General features: G+C 40.1%; 1 protein-coding gene across 1 annotated transcript in view; it reads left to right on the top strand.

Annotated features, from left to right (window-relative positions):
- COG2 (component of oligomeric golgi complex 2) overlaps nt 1-19783 on the top strand; it is a 45322-nt gene extending 25539 nt beyond the window's left edge. Inside the window, exons 10-18 of the mRNA XM_060242779.1 lie at nt 3924-4063; nt 9472-9533; nt 10976-11127; nt 11258-11458; nt 12282-12354; nt 13248-13390; nt 15759-15898; nt 17627-17807; nt 19311-19783. Coding sequence (XP_060098762.1) covers nt 3924-4063; nt 9472-9533; nt 10976-11127; nt 11258-11458; nt 12282-12354; nt 13248-13390; nt 15759-15898; nt 17627-17807; nt 19311-19412 — 1194 coding nt within the window. The 3' untranslated portion in view covers nt 19413-19783. The remainder of the gene's footprint in view (nt 1-3923; nt 4064-9471; nt 9534-10975; nt 11128-11257; nt 11459-12281; nt 12355-13247; nt 13391-15758; nt 15899-17626; nt 17808-19310) is intronic.
- The last annotated feature ends 206 nt before the right edge of the window (nt 19784-19989 follow it).

The following is a 19989-nucleotide window of genomic DNA, read 5'->3' as shown; positions in this document are numbered from 1 at the left end:
AATTATCATTTTCTCCGTCAAATCTGCATTTATACAGAGTCTTGCTTGTTGCTCAGTGTATTTCGCCTTAACCATTCTTATAAAATCTTCTCCTAATCCCAGTTTTTCCATCACAGCAAACATAAAATCCCAATTCACATTGTCAAAGGCTTTCTCTGCATCTACAAAAAATAGTGCCACTTCTTTTTCAGGACACCTCTCATAATATTCAACAATATCTATAACAGTTCTAATATTATCTCTAATTTGTCTCCTGGGAAGAAATCCTGCTTGTTCCTCTTTGATAAAATTATTCATACGCTGTTTGAGTCATTCTGCTAGTATCCTAGCGTATATTTTGTAGTCATTGTTAAGTAATGAAATTGGTCTATAATTTTTTACATTTGTTGTATCTCTTTCTTCTTTCGGTATCAACGAAATTATTGCTTCCTTCCATGTATTTGGTATTGTCCCATCAGTCCTTATAATATTCATCAGCTTCTGAAGTTTTGGCACTAACGAGGACTTTGTAGAATTTTGCTGTAAAGCCATCTGGACCCGGTGCCTTTCCCATTTTCATCGAATTTATAGCTGCTTCAACTTCAATTTTTTTCAGTTGGTTCATTTAATACTTTTTCCATGTTTTCTATTAAGGGATTTACTTGAAGTTTCTGTAAATATGCATCTATTTTTCTCTTCTCCACCTTTTGAGCTTGAAATAACTTAGCGTAATATTTTTAAAATTCCCTTTTAATTCCTGCTTGGTCAACAATTTCTTTACTTCCCAGTACAATTTTGTTTACAAACTTATTTTCCCTTTTTTTTTTTTCATTTGCCAAGCCGGGTATTTTCCAAGCTTATTTGCTCCTTCAAAAGATTTCTGTTGTAGTCTCTTCAAATTCCATTCTACCTCTTTATTTAACAAGTAACTCAATTGATTCTGCAATATTGTAATTTCCCTTATTATTATTTTTTCCCCCGGTCTTTTTTAAAATTCTTTTTCTTTTTTCCCCAATCTCTTTTTGAATGTCCAGCATTTGTTTCTTTTTAGCTCTATCTTTATTATTCATTGTAATTAAAAGCCTCTCATTACTGCTTTGTATGCATCCCACACCATTTGGAATTGAATGTCCTCCTTTTCATTTATTTGGAAGAAAGCTTTAGTCTCCTTTTCTAGAAACACCACTATCTCTGTTTTTTGTAGCAAATCTTCATTTATTCTCAATCTCCTAATCTTTTTCACACTTTTTGCCGACCACATCAATGGATTGTGATCGGCCCCAACTTTAGGAAGAATCTCTATTTTTTTCGTCATAAATCCAAGATCTTTTGTAGTCCAACATATCAATTCTTGAGAAAGAGTTTTGCCCAACTGAATAAAATGTATAATCACGCACCTTGGGATTAAATTTCCTCCATATATCTTCCAAGCTTTCTTGTTTCACTAGATCAAAAAATGACTTTGGTAATTTCCCCTCCTTATTTCTTTTCCCTGATCTGTCCAGATCATTAATAATTGTTCCATTGAAATCTCCCATTACCATTATTTGTTCATAAGTCACTTGGTCTAATTGTTGCACAATGTCTTTAAAGAAGGAGTCTTTCGCCCCTTTTGGGGCATACAATCCCATCAACAACGTCCTTTTATCATTCATCGTCACTTCCACAGCTAAATATCTTCCATCATTATTCTTAAAAATCAATTTTGGATTCGGTTCCTGTTTAACATAAAAAATCACTCCCCTTTTTTTCTCCTTAGTCAAAGAAAAAAATTCCTTACCCAATTGTTTATTCCATAAAATTTATAATCCAGTTGTTTAATATGTACTTTTTGTAAACAAATTATACTACATTTTTGTTTCTTGATCCAATGAAATGTAGCCTTTCTTTTTTGCTGTGAATTTAGCCCATTTACGTTCCAAGATATTAATTTGTAATCCATAGCGATTCTTCTTTTATTCTGTACCCCGAAATCCCTCATTTTCTTCAAAAAATCTCCTCACTTCCTGTACATTTGTAATTGTAATCCTCTTTCCATCATGTTCAAAACTTAGACCTTCAGGTAGTATCCATCTATATCTCATTTCATTATCCCGAAGCTTTTCAGTTAGTTTTTTGTACAATCTTCTGTCATTTATAACCTTTCTTGGCAGCTCTTTCATGATTCTTACTCCGCTTCCATCAATTTCCAATGTTTTTTCAAATTGTTTTCTTAAGATCTTTCCCACCATGTCTCTTGAAATAACTTTTATTACCACATCTCTTGGTAGCTTGTTTTTCTTGGCATATAATGAATTGACCTTGTATATATAGTCATAAAGATGGCTAGATTCACCAGGTTCTATCTCCAAAAACTCAGCAATAATACTCATTATATATGTCTTTAAGTCAGATCCTTCATTCTCAGGTACTCTTCTCAAACGTATCTGGTTTTCCATTAGCTTACAGTCTTGCAGAGCTACTTTCTCCTGCAATTTATTAATCATGGAATCTTGATCCTTCACCTTATTTTCAACCACATGTACTTTATTTAGTGTTGCTTGTGAATCCTTTCTGAGATCCTCAATTTCTTTTTTAATTTCTGTCTTCACCACTTCTGCACTTGTTTCAGTGTCTTTTTTAATTCTTTAATTAATTGCTTCTTATTGTCCATTATTAGATCTTTCATCACTTTGACCAGTCTTGCCTCCATAGCATCCAATTGGTCTTGCGTTTTAGGCATTATGCCTTCTTCAAGTGAGCCAGATCTTGCACGTGTCTGTTTTGATGCCTGCTTATGATCAGACATTACTGTTTTCCCACTGCCAAAATAGGCTCTTAAATTGATCTCACCAAATTCAAATTAGACCATAGGATCTTATAGATTAGGAAATGCCCTTTTCAATGAGCCCAAAATCACCGTTCTCAGAGCTTCCTAACTTGAGATATTATTTTTTAAAGTTTTTGACCTTCCTTTAATGGCCGCCACAATTTCACTATGGTTTCAAGTCCTAGAAAAGGTCAGGAGGTTTAGAAAGTTCCCTTCTTCTAATGGCTCTTTCCTGCTTTTCTTGCCACGAAGTCACGTTTTCAGTGGTTGAGAGATCTCGCGATACTTGTATGACGCCACTTCCTGTGACGTCTTCCACTTCAGCAACTCAGTGACAATGGGTTTTTTTTTCAGAAACTGCAAGTATTCCAAACATTAGTTGTTTTTCATGCTTTAACTTTGCTTCTAAAATTCCAAAAGTCCCAAAACTTACCTCCTTCTCTTCTTTACAACTTTAGAATATTGTAGTTGAGTCCAAATTTTAATCCTTGTCTCACATAGAATTAATTTTAGTCCCAGAATGATAGATAACAATCTTCTTACCTTGCAGCCAAATATATCCTCCTTAACACCGTCCTTTCCAAAGATGAATATTTAGATATTAGTATAGTCCAAAGAAGGCTTGAATCTTGATGAATTTAAGTCAATTTAATGACCATGGAGACCCTCTGTAGATGCTGGAATGCAATTCTTCGCCGGGGATTCTTCAAAGCCTAAAAGAAACCCCACTGGGACTTCTCGTCAGCCAAAGTAAACCCCCTCAAAATTCTCCTAAGCATGTCTTGGCCTTTTCCCTCACTGAGAAAAGTAGGCAGCAGGCATTGGGGTCGCCTTCTCTACCCAGAACAGAGGCTCCGGTCCGCTCCTCTTTTGAGAAGCGACTCAATTTTCCATGATCCAACCCAGGAAGTCCATCAGGTTGGATTCTTAAGGTAGAAGACATAATAAGAATAGAACTGGAATGCTTCTGAAGATAGTGATATTTTTTCCTTTAACATGGACAGTAAACTGAATTAATCTTCTTATCGATCAATAATTGGATCTCTGCTATCATATATTCCAATGAGGGATGGCACTATCTTACTTTCTTTAAAGAGCATGGAATGCCACCTTAATGTGTCCTTTCTGTTAACAGAAATACTCTAAAAGCATGGATTTTGTAAGGAAATTTGAACGGCAGTGTGGCTCACAAGCCAGCGTGAAAAGATTGAGGTCACATCCGTCCTATCACAGCTTTAATGATAAATGGAACCTTCCTGTTTATTTCCAAATCAGGTCAGTGTTTATGTGAAGAAGGCTCAGTTCACCAGAATTATAAAACTTTGTGTAGAATAGATGGGTGTGTTCAAACAAAGGCACTTGCTAACTGCCTTGTGAAATCTAGCAGAGATTAAAATGGAAATGAAATGTGGCAGAAGTGCCCTTAAATATCATGGCATGTGTCATGTTCATGCAGATAGCTTTGCGTCTAAACAATCCATAAAGCAGCCAAAGATAATATTTTTAGGTGCATTGAACTTGTCCCTTGCTATCTAATTGTTGATAAGGTTGCCTAGGACTGGCATAAACCAGTTTTCAAATCTTCTACAACTTCTGCCACTATCCAGTTGTTTACTTTGTCAGTTTCTTAACATGATGAAAATGTCAACTGAACAGAAATACTTTCCTGGTATGGGTTTTTTGGTGGTTTAATAATTGCTATGCATTTGTATTGCCATGCTGTATCCTTTATAATTTGAAGGGGTAACTGATGAATGTTAAATTGTGTTTTATTTTTGAAAGACCATGTATTTTACTTGCATAGTTTTGTTTTTTAATAGATTGCATGCTATCCTAAGGGTCTGGTGATGTTGCTTCATTTATTTTACCGAAGCTTTTATACCACTTAGAAGCTTTCAAGCAATAAGGAAAGTTTTTATTTGTTTGCCGGGCAAACTTGTTATCCCACCCCTCTGCTCCAAAAGAATTACCCAGATCAGTTTATAGTAGAACAGATAAAATCATTGCTATGTAAACAGTAAACTAGTCTATAATATTAGAATTAAAAGCAGAAAATATGCAAGATACCTTTGTATAAATAAAGCAGCAGGATAAAGCAGAAGTTTACACTAAGACTGCTTACAATCTTCAGAAAGACTGCACAACCTTGGTGTACTGAAAAGCAACCCTAAAAAGCCCTGTAAAGAAGGAGATGAGCCTTCCTTTAAAGGGGAGAAGTTCCACAACTTGGGGAACATTGCTGAGAGAGCCCTGCTGTCAAAGTTCACTGTTTTGCTAGTTCTAGTTCCCACAGCAGGGCTTCATTAACTAATTTCATCCCCTGACAGGTCTATATGAGTGTGCTTTTAGGCCTTTAGTGCTTTGAAAGTCAACACCAGCATCTTGAATTGAGCCAAGAAGCAAAATTGTGTCCAAACCTACTCTGCAGAGCATTACCAAACAGCAAGCTGTTTACTGGGAGAGCGTTTTACAACCACCTTCCAAGCATGGGCCAAGAGAGGATGCAGGCACAAGTAGGTGCTCACTTCATTCACTCACAAAGTCTATGTTCGGGGAGCTGAACAGAGGCAAGTTGACCTTCAGGAAGACCAACTGCTCAGCTGTCCAGGGTTGCAGGCAATTGCGATGTGGGCAGACAATGTCGCCCATATGCGAAAAGACGCACTCGCTTTGCACGCTCATTGGTGGGCATGAGAGGAACGCCTTGGCCACGGAGGAGAGGGCCGGCCAGACCCCCTCCTTCGCAACCCAGTAGTCCAAAGGAGATGTTTCCTGCGACTCGTTGGGCTCCGAAAGATAGTCCCTCACCATCGCAGCACCCGTCTCCGCTCTCAGGGGCCTACCGCTCCCAGAGGGCCAACGAGCCACCCAATGAGTGTCATTTCAGCACTCTTCTTGGAGTGAGTCTGGTGGGAAACACTGCCTAGCTGGGGAGGTTGGGGATGAACAACAGCAGTGGAAGTGGCAGATGAGCTGCTTCCACCCCCCTCCTTCTCAGCTACTGGCACTGGGCCCGCCCTGACTCCGCAGTGCTCGACCTTCTGAGAGAGTTCGTCTTGCCAGTGATCGAGCTCATTGGCCCGCTCAGTGATCATGCCCTTAAGGTGCAGGTCCAACATGGTCGCCATCATGTAGACCTTATCCTGGGTGAAAGTCTGAAAGCGGGCCTCAAGCCCTTCCTGCAGCCTAACAACCAGGGTTTGCACCTCTGGAAGAACGTCTGCACGATCTTGAGCTGGCACTAGAAACGAGGCCAGGTTCTCATGGGCCATGTGAAACTTGGGGACAACCAATGCAATGCTCGCCATGTCAGACGAGAGCATTTCTGTGTGGGTCTTGAAGGGCCCAAGAACCTCCACAATCTGAGAAATGACCACCCAATCCTCTTGGGTGAGATGGTTCTCATCCCGAAAGACCCTTGTCTCAGAGACAAAGGCATCCTGGGATGCTCTCTGCTCCACCATGCGCTCCAGCATGGCACAGATGGAGTTCCAGCGTGTGCTGACGTCACGATCAGGCGGTGTCCTGGCATGCCTGTCAGTGTCTGTTTCTCATGCAGCCGATACGAGTCCGTATTGCTTTGTGAGAAGTGACCTGTGATGTGTTGACACTTCTGGAGCAGAAGTCAGTACTCATGGGTCGTGGCTAGATACCGACGATCCTGGCTTTTCATTTGGCCCAATGAGTCCTTAACCATGATGTGGAGAAGGTGGGCCACGCAAGGAAGGCGTTTTAGGCCCTGATGCTGGACAGCCGCCTTGATGTTGGAGCCACCGTCAGTCATCATGAAGCCCGTGGCGATGTCCCTTCTGCCTACCCAGCCCTCTAACTGCCATGAGAGGATGGCTCCGAGAGTGTCCGCCGTGTGTGGCGTGTCGACTGCTTCAACATGCAGTAAGGCCCAGCGATAGCTGGCCTAGCGGCCCTGACCCTGCCTGCTGCTGCTGCTGCTGCCACCCCCACCCTGCAGCTCACTGGGTTGCCACCAATGCACAGTCAGGGAGAGATACCCCTTGAACGCATGTTGGGAGCTCCAGATATCTGAGGTGAAATAAACAGTCCCCCCGACAGCATGGGACAAATGCTCCTTCAGCACAGATCTGGTCACCCTGAAAACAGATGGCACAATGGTCCTGCTAATGGTGGTTCAAGCAGGAACTTTATACCAGGACACCAGGTACTCTAGCAACCCTAGCACCCCAGGATTCTCAGCCACTGAAAATGGAAGCCCATGGGCAACCGACCTGGCAAGGTCCCGGCGATCACCCTTTTGCCATACCTGATTCCCTCTTTTGGCGCACAGGTGCCACCCCCACCAAACATCTCATGTAGAGATGCCTGGAATCCCTGCCCTGTTGCGGAACTCTACTGGAGAGCTCTGGAGGTAGTCGTGGTGGGACGGACCTCCTGGCTGGGTGGAGTTGGCCGCTTGGGCACCCCAGCAGCAGCCTGCTTCTCCCCCTTAAGAAGCACCGCCTGGTGGTGCTTCCACAGGTGGTTCATCATCCCCCCCACCGGAGTCAGGTGGGTGAAGAAGTACTTCCTTTTATCCGTTTTAACCTGTCTGCTCAGCAATTTCATCGAATGCCCACGAGTTCTTGTATTGTGAGAAAGGGAGAAAAGTACCTCTTTCTCTACTTTCTCCATCCCATGCATTATCTTGTAAACCTCTATCATGTCACCCCGCAGTCGACGTTTCTCCAAGCTAAAGAGTCCCAAGCGTTTCAACCTTTCTTCGGTTTATTCGGAGGTTTATTCGGTTTGGCCAAACCGAATGCACACTCCTAACCACAGCCTGTTTCAAAGCTGGAGTAAATGCCCCCCTCTCTTAAGGAACCATTAACTACTTCAAAATTGTATATGTTAACCAAGTTATAAGTTTATGTTTTCCTTGCTGTCTTCAAAATTTCTAGAAATGTTATATCTGTAATCAAATGTAGCGATAGGCTACTAATATAATGACCTGTCTTATTGCTATATGGATATTTTGCCATTGTAATGATGATATAAAGGCTATCATTTATTTTGCTATTTTTACATACAAACTTTATAAGGCTGAGGAGAGTTTAATTAAACACGATGAAGCAGTACTTGTAGAAGAATAGGTGAATATTTGAATTTTGATAAGCAAGCTTCCTACTTTTATTATACCAAACACAAAGTTCCAGATGAATGTTACATGTGGATACTTTTGCCTTCTGTGGAGCTCCTCCAGAGAAAGTGGTAGTAATTTATAAGGTGCTTACGTTGATGAAATCTATCTCTAAAATCTTGGCAGGGTGTGATAGTAGCATATGAAGTTAAATAGAAATGTTCAAGGTATCAGAAAGAACTATTGATTTTTATCCCCTAGAACTATTTGCACAACCTTGTGCTGGTGTCCATTAGCAAACATGTAGGAAAGAGTTGGTGCCACAGTCATGAAACCTAGCCATAGGTCATGTAAAGCAAATCTGAGAACTAGGTCCATCTCTGACTTTTGTATCCACATTTCTTTTTTCTTTAATGTTAAACAAAAACTCATTTTAAAGGGGACTAAGATATTAGGGGTATCTCTAAGAATTAGGACTTTTCCACACTACATTTATTAGGACTTAAATGAGGGGTAAAATTTCTGTGAGGTAACTCAATATAGTAAACGCTAAGATAAAAGCAGTACATGCGCAGACTTTAGTTATTATGTTTTAGGCAAATGAGAGGTTTTTAATCTATTCAGAATTGCTTAAAATGTTTATGAGAGGCTTTTGTTCTAGTATTTTCCCCAGACTCTCTAGCACTCTTTCTTTGAGTATTCTTTGACTCTTGATTTTCAGAAGTCTAGTGCACTTTTTCCAGTACCCAAACCTCTTCTCTTGAAACATCAGTACTTGTCCTGAGTTTTTAACTGACTCTTAAGATTTCTACAGGCAATTTCTAACCACACCGGACCAGAGATCTCTGTACTCTTCAGCGCTAACTCCCTGTTTGATTGGGTAGGGAATTTTCTTCTCTCTCTAGATGAGAAGATTAGCCCAATTGGGAGTCTTTGCCTGCTTCCCAAACCTCCTTGCCAACATTCCACCGGCTCTCCTGTCTGTGTTAAACTGTTCTCAGTCAGGGCTGAATTCCGAAACTGTTAGTACTCAACTCTTTTCAGCTCGAACTGAAATCAGACTGAATTTTCCTCAGCAATCGGTTCAGAAGTCTTTCTCTGCTCAGCTGATGCTAAGCAATCAGATCTCTTGGAGCAGCCTGTCTCTCAAGGCTCTGTGACTCTGAATAATTAACCCTTCACAGTCCTTTATCTCAGGGGTGGCCAACGGTAGCTCTCTAGATGTTTTTTGCCTACAACTCCCATCAGCCCCAGACATTGGCCATGCTGGCTGAGGCTGATGGGGGAGTTGTAGGCAAAAAACATCTGGAGAGCTACCGTTGGCCACGCCTGCTTTTTTTGTTTACACAACACATCTGAGCTTTTAAAAGTGCAGTCCATTGCAGCATGCTTAAATGGACAAGATCAAAGGTTTAATGGACTTTGCTTGTAACATATGTATGTATTGTATAGACTTTCTACTGTAGAGACTGCTGTAGAGATTTGGGGGATGTGTTCCACAGCTTGCAGCACTGAGCTACCAAATGCAAACTTTAATTGAAAGTACTTTTTCCTTGGCTCTCAAAGAAATTTTTTTTTATAATTTTTTCAGGTTTAGAGAAATAGGGGGGTCTTTAGAAGCAGCCCTCTCCAATGGGTTAGAAGAGGCTCCAGGTAAAGTGTTTTTTTGTTGTACTTAGGCTGAGTACCTTAATGCATTTAAGGGTTTTTTTCCATAATGAATGTCAAATATTCAGTTTCTATTTACATACAATTAAAGGTCTGCAAAATAATCCAGCATTAGTAGTGGGACTTTGCTTGCTTCCGGTATGCTATAAGAAAAAATTATTTATATTCAGTTTTTTGAGTCCTCAAGGCACTTAAAAAAATTACATGTATTTTCTGTCTCCTGCAGCTCTTCTCAGTATATTTGTCCCTGTTGCTGAGTGATTTTTTTTTAGTTCCACTTTTTGGGATGAGAAGTCTTTATGCCCTGAGGGCCAAGCAGGGATTAGCTCGGTGCTTCTCTGCCTTTTGATTATGCAGTGAGACCATAAGAAGAGCTGGATCGGACCAGTTGTTCATCTGGTCCAGCGGTCTGTTTCACATAGCAGTTGACCAGTTGCCCTGGAGGGCCACCAAATAGTATAGAGGCCAAGGTCCTCCACTGCTATTTGCTCCAAGTATTTGGTATTCAGAAGTTTGGTGCCTCTGAGTAAGTGCCTTTGCCTCTGTCATCTCTGAATGCCAGAAATTGGGTCACAGTGAGAAATTCTTATGTATAAAGATTCATTAGAGGCAAGGTGGTGTAGTGAAGTGGTTAAGCTAGCACTGGAGAGTCTTGGGTTCAAATCTCCCACTCTTCATGAAGCTCTTTGGATGACCTGAGCCATGGAGACCACATATGTCTGAGCTCCTTGGAAGAAGAGTGGGATACAAATAAACCAAACCCGTGAGTAAAAATGAGATGATTAAACATGTCTCAATGAGAAAACTTTTGCTTTCATACAAAAACCTAACACTTCTGCAGAAACCAGTCATATTTTCAGCCAATGGAATATGACTAGAAGGATCATTGTTGTTTGCATGCAAAGTGCTATGTGGATAAAATGTGAAAAAACATCCTTTGTGTCCCTGTTGATATTTTAATAGTGAGAGGCAATCCTCCTTAAGGATACTAAGCAGTTCCCTCCTTCTTCCCTCCCTCAGCAGCCAGGGCTCTGCTGTCCAGAAGTTGCGTAAGCTGTGCCTGATTCTTACCTGCAGTTTTTAATTTGGGCAGAAGGTGGCCACTAGGTCCTTTTCCTAGAATGGCAACTTTAGTAGTCAAGCGGCTGGGGATTTGCCTGTCAACAGCCCACAGGGTTCACTAGCAGCCGTTGAGCACACAATCCATCAAACATTGCAGCTAATCATTTTGCTGAGGTTTGCAGAAGACTTTTGTTGAAATATACAAAGGCTGCATAGCGTTTGTGGACTGGAAAGCTGAAAAGTGTTCATATGTTGGCAATGCATCGTTCCAAGCATCAAGATAATCTTGAAGTAACTAATGTGGAATTGTGCATTGAAGTACAACTAGTGTTCATGGCTTTTTCACCCGTGTTCCTTATTTTCAGCTGGAAGTCCATATTGCCTCTTGGCGACACATATGGCATGGGCAAGTCTGCAGAAGTGTTGGTCAGATCAGATGTTCCTACCATTGCTAACACACCGCCTATGGAAGCTTTCGCTACAGATCATAGCACGCTATTCTTTTTTTATCAATGAGGTGAGGACAGCCACAGGTTCCTCTTTTTGTCTCACATTTCTGCTTCACTCCAGCCTTTTACTTTTTGAGAAATTATCTGAACTTGATGTAACTAGTCCAAGTGTAATGTTGTTCTGGGCTGTTTGTCTAGCTTCTGCTCAGGCCTGTTTCCAGTGAAACGACAAAAGACAATAAAAAATCCTTTGCAAGCCTTAGCAAAGAATCCCCTCTGAACCCAAGCTCTGTTGAGGACCAAGAACTGGACTCTTCTCCAGAAGCACAACCTTTGCCATCCATCTCCACTGCTCAACTAGTTCTTGTTGCTGCTGATCTGGATAAACTTCAGGAATGGGTTAGTACATTTCATTGATTTAATGTCGAGGATTAAACGGCACTTTGAACCCAATATTCTGCCTGTCTCTATGAAGATGAATTGCAATTTTTAAAAATAAAACAAAGCCATGGCTGTAGTACAGTTACAGCTGCAGTTTCCAGACTTGGGGACAGTATAAATGTTAGAATGGATACTGTGCACATTATAAAGGCTGCAAATGCATGAATATTGGTTGCTCATGCTGACTAAGACATGGCTGGCTGAAGAGAATTCCCTTTTCACAATAGACACAAAGAGGCAGCAAAAGCAAGATGTAATGAAAGAAGATGTACTTTTCACCCGAGTGTTAGATTCTGCATCTCTTCCTTAACAGTAAATGGCTGTAGTGTGTTTTTTGGAGTGGGGAATGTGAGAAGTTCATTTAGCAGAGAGAAAAAATGTAGGTTACCTCGCTTTTTGGATTACCACAGGATTATTTAACTATTAACATTTGTTTCAAGACCTGAACATAATAGGTAGCTGTTAAGCTATAGTATTGTTTGAGAGTAACTTCTGTTCAAGATTAATTAAATGCTTCAAGGAGCAAATGTGCCATCTGAAGAAAATTTTCATCCATTTTAGACATCTTGCCTGGAAGGCTGTGATAGCATAGGGTCACTGAATGCAGAATCCTTCATTCTTATGTATAACTTGTGCTTGGTTGAATCTGCATTTTTTTTCATGCATTTGGCAGTAAATTAAACTCTGCAATTCAACATGAATAGTTCTCTCTTTAATGTGTTTGAGCAATGTAGATCTTGAGAAAATGTATTCAAATGTATTTCTTTTTTTGAAAATTCAGCTTCCTGAATTGCTGCAAATTATCAAACCAAAACTTGAAACAGTTGGCCTTAAGAACATAACCTCCATCTCAGGTAAAAAGCAGGTTGAATTATCTGTTTATATATTTGTTGTTATCTGTGTCTTCTGCTGAGCTTATTTTACTGGGCAATGTTGTACAAATCTGTAATTTAAAAAGGTAAAGTTAGTCCCCTGTGCAAGCACCAGTTGTTTCCAACTCTGGGGTGACGTCACATCACAACATTTTTACGGCAAACTTTGTACGGGGCGGTTTGCCATTGCCTTTTCCAGTCATCTACACTTTTCCCCCAGCAAGGATGGAAGGCTGAGTCAACCTTGAGCCAGCTACCTGAACCCAGCTTCTGCCAGGATCAAACTCAGCTCATGAGCATAGAGTTCGGACTGCAGTACTGCAGCTTTACCACTCTGTGCCATGGGGCATAAAAATTATTGAATGGAGGAAACATCAGTTGCAGGAGTGGATTTGAATCATGTTTATACAATTTTTTCATCATGCCACTGAGTGCCATGCATGTACCCTTTACTCTTCTTTGTCAGACTATGGTTAAGAGAGTGGGAGTGCTTACAGCCTTGCATTCTCTTCCCCTTCTTTTCCCTCCTTGTCATGTGGGAATTTCCTCCGTCTCTTTCTTGCCAGAGCTAACCAAGTTGTAACATTAAAACCTGTGCTAGCATCTTTGCTAATCATGATTAGTTCTGAACTGCATGAAAATCTGGTTTGAAGTGGTTTGTGAAAAAGTTGATGAGGGCATAATGCTGTAGTGTGGGTTGCTCTGAAAATAAAGCAGTGGCTACTCTTGCATTTCAAATAAGAAAGGAGTGGGGAAATAGTGCATAGAACACTTCTTCCTTGAAGGTCAGGAAATATTACTTCTGCACCAAGTCTCTGTAAATATTCAGGCCAGATCTGGGCAAATTAGTTTTTACACTGTGGTTTCTCTTGTAGAAGCACTGGAAGATTCAAAGGAGTCATTATTGAGTTGCTGGCCGATCTTAAACAGTAAGATTATAAAGGATTTAAGTGACTCTTGCTTCAGTTGCCTGAAAAGCGCCCTAGAAGTCCCAAGAATTTATAGAAGAACTAATAAGGTTAGTGTGTTGTGTGTGTGAAACGAAAGACTTATGAGAATTATGTAGGCTGTATTAGTCACTTAGCAGCCCTCAAAATCTGTCCAAGTCCCTTAACTCATGTTTTGACTCACTTTCTAAGAAATCCAGAAAAACCATTTCCCCACTGATATGTATATTCTTCTCTTCTAGTTCCACTTCCCCAGTCGTGAAGATTGATACATTCCAGCCAATCCTCCCCCACTAGTATTGGGCCATGTCCTGTCCACCCAAACAACCCACTTGCTTTCCTTCTTTTTAATGGACCAGACTATATTGGCAAAGATTAGCAAGTAAATTCTGATGTTTTGGAATTGTTCCCACTTTGCCTAAGAAAAATGATGATACTTGTAAATCAGCATACATTCACAGATGTTGATTCACCCTAAAAGACTTCTTCCCCACTCAGGGCACAAGAATATAAACTGGTGATCAATTTTGTCCCTGGAGTTGCTTCTCTTTGCCCCAGCCCTCCCCTCTAACATGTCGGAAGGCACATCAGCAGAACAACAGGAAGAAACTGCTTCTGCAGCTTCTGCTAGTACTGTGTCTGTTTTTCACTTAAATGAAGATCTTCTCACAAATGTCAAGCACTTTCATTTCAATGTGTTTAGAATTCCATATCCATGAACTGGAAAAGCAAACGATTGAGGGATGGATGGATGGATGGATGGGGAAAATATTGTTCTTAGTTCATTATGGTGCCTAAGAGCAAGACTGTTTTCAGGGACTCTGTTCAGCTATTTTGGTAAATTATGGAAAGCAAATCTTACTGATAGAACATGCCCTTGCAACCTCCTGACAGTTCATTTTTCTTTTTTGCCTAAGAATTACTTTTGGTTAAAGTGACTTTATAACTGAATATAATTTCTCTTGCTTGAGACATTGCAAAGTAACTCCATGAAATGGTGAAACATTTTCAGATTTATCCTGATAATGGTGTTAATATCATTTCTGCAGCAAAGCCAAGTCTCTACAATGTCTCCTAGCTCCATTTACAGCTTGTGTGCCCTGCTTCGGCTGTCATTGCCTTTGAAATTTTAGACTTGGTAGAATCTGAAGTGATGAGTTTAGTGAAGGATTGAATCCTGGTGCTTCAAATTGTGGCCCAAGCTATATATGATGGCAGCAGACACATTTGCTTTATTCTGGTCTTCCCCAATCAGGTAAAATGGAGCTTGAGCAAAAGCCATGTGCAGGTGATGAGAGTTGAACCTGTCTTGCTCCTTAGCCTTTCTTCCAAGGCCATTCAAGTTAAAGTTGCTTTCTTTCTCCCCTCTCTCCCTCCTCACTCCCCTGATTTATCTTCCTTCCTTCCTTCCTTCCTTCCTTCCTTCCTTCCTTCCTTCCTTCCTTCCTTCCTTCCTTCCTTCCTTCCTTCCTTCCTTCCTTCCTTCCTTCCTTCCTTCCTTCCTTCCTATCTGACATTCATGCCTTACAGCTCCCAAACATCTGACGTTTATTCTATGTGGCTGTTTCTTTAAGCAAGTTTGGCCACCCCGATCTAGGATAATACACTGTGGGGAGGTGCACTGTGGATGGAGGAAGATTTAGCACCTTTGCCTACAAATCCTTTTTTGTTTTAAAGGTTGGGGATCCCCTCATTTTATGTATTTGCTTGGTGTTGCCCACTCCTTCCACCTCTCCCAAGAAAGCTGGCATCACTCCTGAAATAATTTTTGCCTGCCTAGCAGTGTTCTGCTCAAGTTGTGTGCTTTCTGTCTGCTTATTAAATGCACCATTAACTACCAGTTAATGCACCTTAGCATGATCAGGGCAAATAGGAGTGGCAGTCCTTTCCAGTCATGTATCTGACATGCTTGGGATCCAGCAAGAACAGATTGGGGCAAATATCCAGACTCAATAAGGGACCTCAATTGAGGTTTGAATGGTATGCAGATGTGTTCTATTTTAATGGATTTGCTAAAGAAAAACCAGATAATTTGCCATCCAAGATGTTTATGTGGTTGACAACCTTACTTCTTAAATGTGTTTTTGTTTTTACATGTTGTAATTCTGCTGGGGAAGGAAGGTGGAAGACAGGTGTAATTTCAGTTTATTTTGGAGGCAGAGTAGGTTGAACAGGCTGAGCCCCATTTCCCTAGGGCTGTCTTAAATCTTACCTCACGTTTTCCATCTGCTTAGTTTTTCGACTGAGGCTGAATAATCCCAAACCTCTGTTGGGCATGAGTAAATAAATGAGCACACTTCTGAATCTTCATATACTGTAGCAGATGTGTGAGCGTGCTTTGCATTTCTCTGTTGGGAAGAGCTAGCCAAGCTCTAGATGCTAAAATAACAAGTGGTTCACTCTCTCGTTTCTCCCTTTGCCTCATGTGTCATTAACTAGGAGGTACCAACTAAGGCGTTGCATTATGTTGACAATGCCCTTAAATCCTTCCATCAGCTGAAGAATGACTACAAAGATACTTTGAAACCAGCTATAATTGAGCAGTGGTTTGAAGGTGCCCTCAGTAATAGCACTCAGAAGTAAGTGGAACTTAAATGCAATTATTCATGGTTGCTTCAGCATTAAATGCAATTCTTTCCATGCCCAGCTAAGAAATCCCATATTCAGTAAGAGCAATCATGCCTTCTCTTGTTATCTCTTGGGTTCCATTGCCAGAGAATATGAAGAGTGTGATAACTGTTATGCATGATGACTAATTCTAGCTCTTGGACACATTGATGTTTCCTATGTTTAACATAAATTTAGTTTTATGATAGTGGTTATATTAAAATAAAGCAGGCATTCTTTGCTGGCAAGGCTGCTTCAGGTATCCTTGTTTGTACCCCCCTGGAAATATTAGCAGGAAAGCCCATGGAAGATGGGGACCTTAGGTGAGGCACACAGTCTTCACGTGCCTCAGCTATAACTGCCTTCCCCTTGAAAATGCAGTGAAGCAGTTGCCATTATAGTGTCAAAGTATTGTTTTATTATTGCATTACATGCTTAGGTAAGAAAATTAAGTGAACAGTTACTAATATTTAAAATGTTGTATATGCCATTAGTCTTCTAAGAGGTTGAACATTAATTTGCTTTTTTCCTTTTCCACTTTGTCCCCTTTTCCTTTCATGTGGTATTGTTAGTAATATTTTGAATTGAAAACTGCCTTGAATAGAATGGAAGAAATAGTTTTATCAATAATTTTATCAAATAAATAGTTAATCTTGCTTCAACTTTGCAGTTCAATCTTAAACAGAGTCACACCATTCTAAGTCCATTGATTTTAATGGAGTTTGAAGGATGTAACTCAGCTTAAGATCATGCTGTTAGTTGCAGTAATTGTCAACAGTCAATTACATATTTTTATGTATAGATGTCTACAGATTGCCTGCAGTAATATTTAAAAGCAAATTAAAACTCTTTAGTTTGCTTATACAGAGTCACTTGCTTGTACAAAGCAAAAAGAATCAACTGACTATACCCACATAGTTTTCCCTTAGCCCTCCAGTTGCTGGTTAAACTGTATCTGTCTATAAAACTGGGCCTGGGGTCACCATTTGGCACCATTAAGCATCTGCCAATGCTTGTCACTGATGTCAGACCTGGAGACATGCTGGGAAGGGGGGGTACTGTTGACTGATTAAGCCCCATTCCCACCACTGTATATGGGAAGACCTCTTCTGACAGGGGAAAGAGAACCGAAACTACCTTGATTTGTTTGCCTCCTCTCTGAGCACTACTCCTCTTCTTTTGGGAGCACTAGAGCAAATCATTCCTGGCCCATTGCTTCATAGGCAGATGACAGACCACACATGCCTCCAAGACCCTCAGAATTTCACAAGATAAGCTCCTTTTCATGTTAACATAGGCAAATATCTCCACCAAACAGAGCCATTCTTTGCCTTGTTATATGTGCCTATAGCTGCACAAGATTCCATCTACCTTGCCCCAGCCTTGGGGCCAGTATCTATCTTATTACTGTGAAGTTGTGTAAATAAAGGAAGGATGTAACTATATAGGGTATGGAGACAGGTAAGTAAATATATGACTTCCTCTTGGATTCAGTTGGGGATCCCATATGAGATGGAAGGGCAGAAAAGACATGTTTTAATAAATAAAAAAGTGTCTAGGTTGTGCCTGGCTATCATAGAATTTTGTGTATTGCGTATCTTGCTCTTTTGAACACTTTTTAGAAATATTTCTGCCCCTCATAAAATGAATTGTATATATTTCATATAAAAACTGAATTGTCTCTCAATTTCTTGATTCAGGTACTTTGAGACTATATCAGACATTCTGAATTCTGTAAAGAAAATGGAAGAGAGTTTGAAAAGACTGAAGCAGGCTAGGAAAACTGTGACCACAAACAGTACCTCTCCAAATGGAGGCATGAGTGATGATAACAAAATCCGCTTGCAATTGGCCTTGGATGTAGAGTACTATGGAGTTCAGGTAACTTTGTTGCATGCACGCTGGGTGACTTTTGGCCTAAAAGAGTATATTCTGTAATTTGTACTAGCTAAAAACTTGGCAGTGCCAGGCTTAATGACCCCCTCTTTTATAATAACCTAATGATGAAATTGTTGTCTTGTAACTAATCCTTTAGAACCTTCTTTACTGTAGCTGCTTCTGTGTTTTCAAATTAGTAGGTTTGGTTGTGCAAGAACAGCAAACTCCCAAGGGTTTTGCAACCCATGTAATCATATAATTATAATTGTAGCCTGATTTCTATGCACTTGAACATCTTTAACCTTTTAATACTATCAAGCCACATAGTATTTTTGTACTGAGATGGAGCCTTTTGTTACAATAAAGTACGACCTAATATTAATGGCACCAGTGGCTGCTTTGGTTAAGACTATGCTAAATACATCACCAAATTGATAACTGCAGTTTGTTTCATATTTTTGTCAGAGTGTTCACATATGTTGTCTTCATGTATAAAGTTTGACAGGGAAAAAAAGAAGCAGCTTACAGGCATGGCATATACATTTTCTAAACAATACCACTGGTATTACTAGACTATCTCTTAACACCACATAAATTCTCTTTTACATTTTTACTTTCAAAAATTCAATTACAAGTGACAACCATTAGTCCTCAACAATGCAGATGCTTCTACCATTACAACAGGGATAAAAGTGGAGATAACATCTACTGCCGTATGTAACATAGGGCTGTGCTTTGTTGACTGCATACACAGTTCTTTCACCTTTGCTTCTAGCTTGAAAGCTATTGCATTTCAGGCTACAAGGAAGAATGGTGTGCACAACCACTCTTTTTCTCTTACGTCAGGGTCCGGATACTCAAGCTGCACAACACTGTGTCAGGCACCACTAGTTTTAAACATTAGGATGAATCCCACAATCCATCAGCATAAAGCACAGTGTGTTGCCAGTCTTCCCACCTTTCCTCTTTCCCCAGTAGTTTATCCCTTGAGGTCATAGGACTCATGTGGAGAAACAGCCATTCAGGTCAAGAAGCTGCAGTGGAAAGGGAAAAGAGGGCAAAATTGCTCCTTCCTACATCTTCCAAGTGCTGATCTCTGCTCACAGAAGAGGGATTGACTGTATCCTCTTCCCTTCCCCACCCACATGGCTATTAGTTCACATAGGTCCTGGGATCTGGGGATAAATATTCCCTGGTTTGGAAATGGCTGCTGTGGAAAAAGGAAAGCAGGGAAGATTTCATGGGCCTTGTGCTGGATTCATACTATTTTTTTCAAATTTGGCAAACATCAGCATATAAGCACCTATGATCTTGAAATAAATGGATCAAATTTTGGTTCTTGGGGAACAACTCATTCTGCAGCCAACAGCTTGTCAAAATGCATGTGAAATGAAATATTTTATTGTCATTGTAAGAACTTTTGCCTCTTTTTAGAACCTTCTGATCACGTGATATATCCTATTTCTACTACAAAAGCAGTCAAGTAATTTAATATTTTGTTTTTAGATGCAGAAGATGGGATTGCAGTTGAACAACATCAAAAGCTTTTCAACTCTTTCAGAGCTTGTTCAAGCTGCCAAGGATCAGATATCAGCAGAACAAACATAACACAGATTGCAGAAGTGTGATGAAAGCCAGTCTGGCATCGAAACAGGAGAGGGTTTATTTTTATTCCTCTCACCAAATACTATGTAGCGATGAAGAGCTTCCTAATGCAGCTTCAGCAATGTCAAACGTATCTGATCTAGACTTGTTTCACCAAAAAGGGGAACCTTTCCAGAGTTTATACTCTAGTTTTCCATTATATGGAAGACTTTATAGATTTCTAAACATTCTACCACAGAGCTATAGAAGTCTTTTTATTTTTGTTGTAAATCTTGTGAATGAAAGCTGATTTAATATGATTTAAAATAATGAAAGGCATTGTCTTCCTTTGTAACCTGTTATGACAGGGTTAGATTATTAAAGTCATGAACTTGTGTCTAGTCTGGTTATTACTAAAAGAAAATATTGGATTGGATAGAAGATAAAAGATACAGGCAGTGTTGAGATAAATTTTTTAAATGATCTTGTATACTGACATCAAAGTGGCATAACTTCACTGAGTATCACACACACAAAATCTGGAAGCTAAATATCTGCATCTTGTTCTTTAACAAATGAAAAATCTAAAGGAGAAAAATGT

This window comes from Heteronotia binoei, chromosome 1 (genome assembly GCF_032191835.1).
Source record: "Heteronotia binoei isolate CCM8104 ecotype False Entrance Well chromosome 1, APGP_CSIRO_Hbin_v1, whole genome shotgun sequence".
Classification (NCBI taxonomy): Eukaryota; Metazoa; Chordata; class Lepidosauria; order Squamata; family Gekkonidae; genus Heteronotia; species Heteronotia binoei.
Note: the sequence above shows the minus strand (reverse complement) of the source record. Positions and strands in the feature narration are given on the sequence as shown.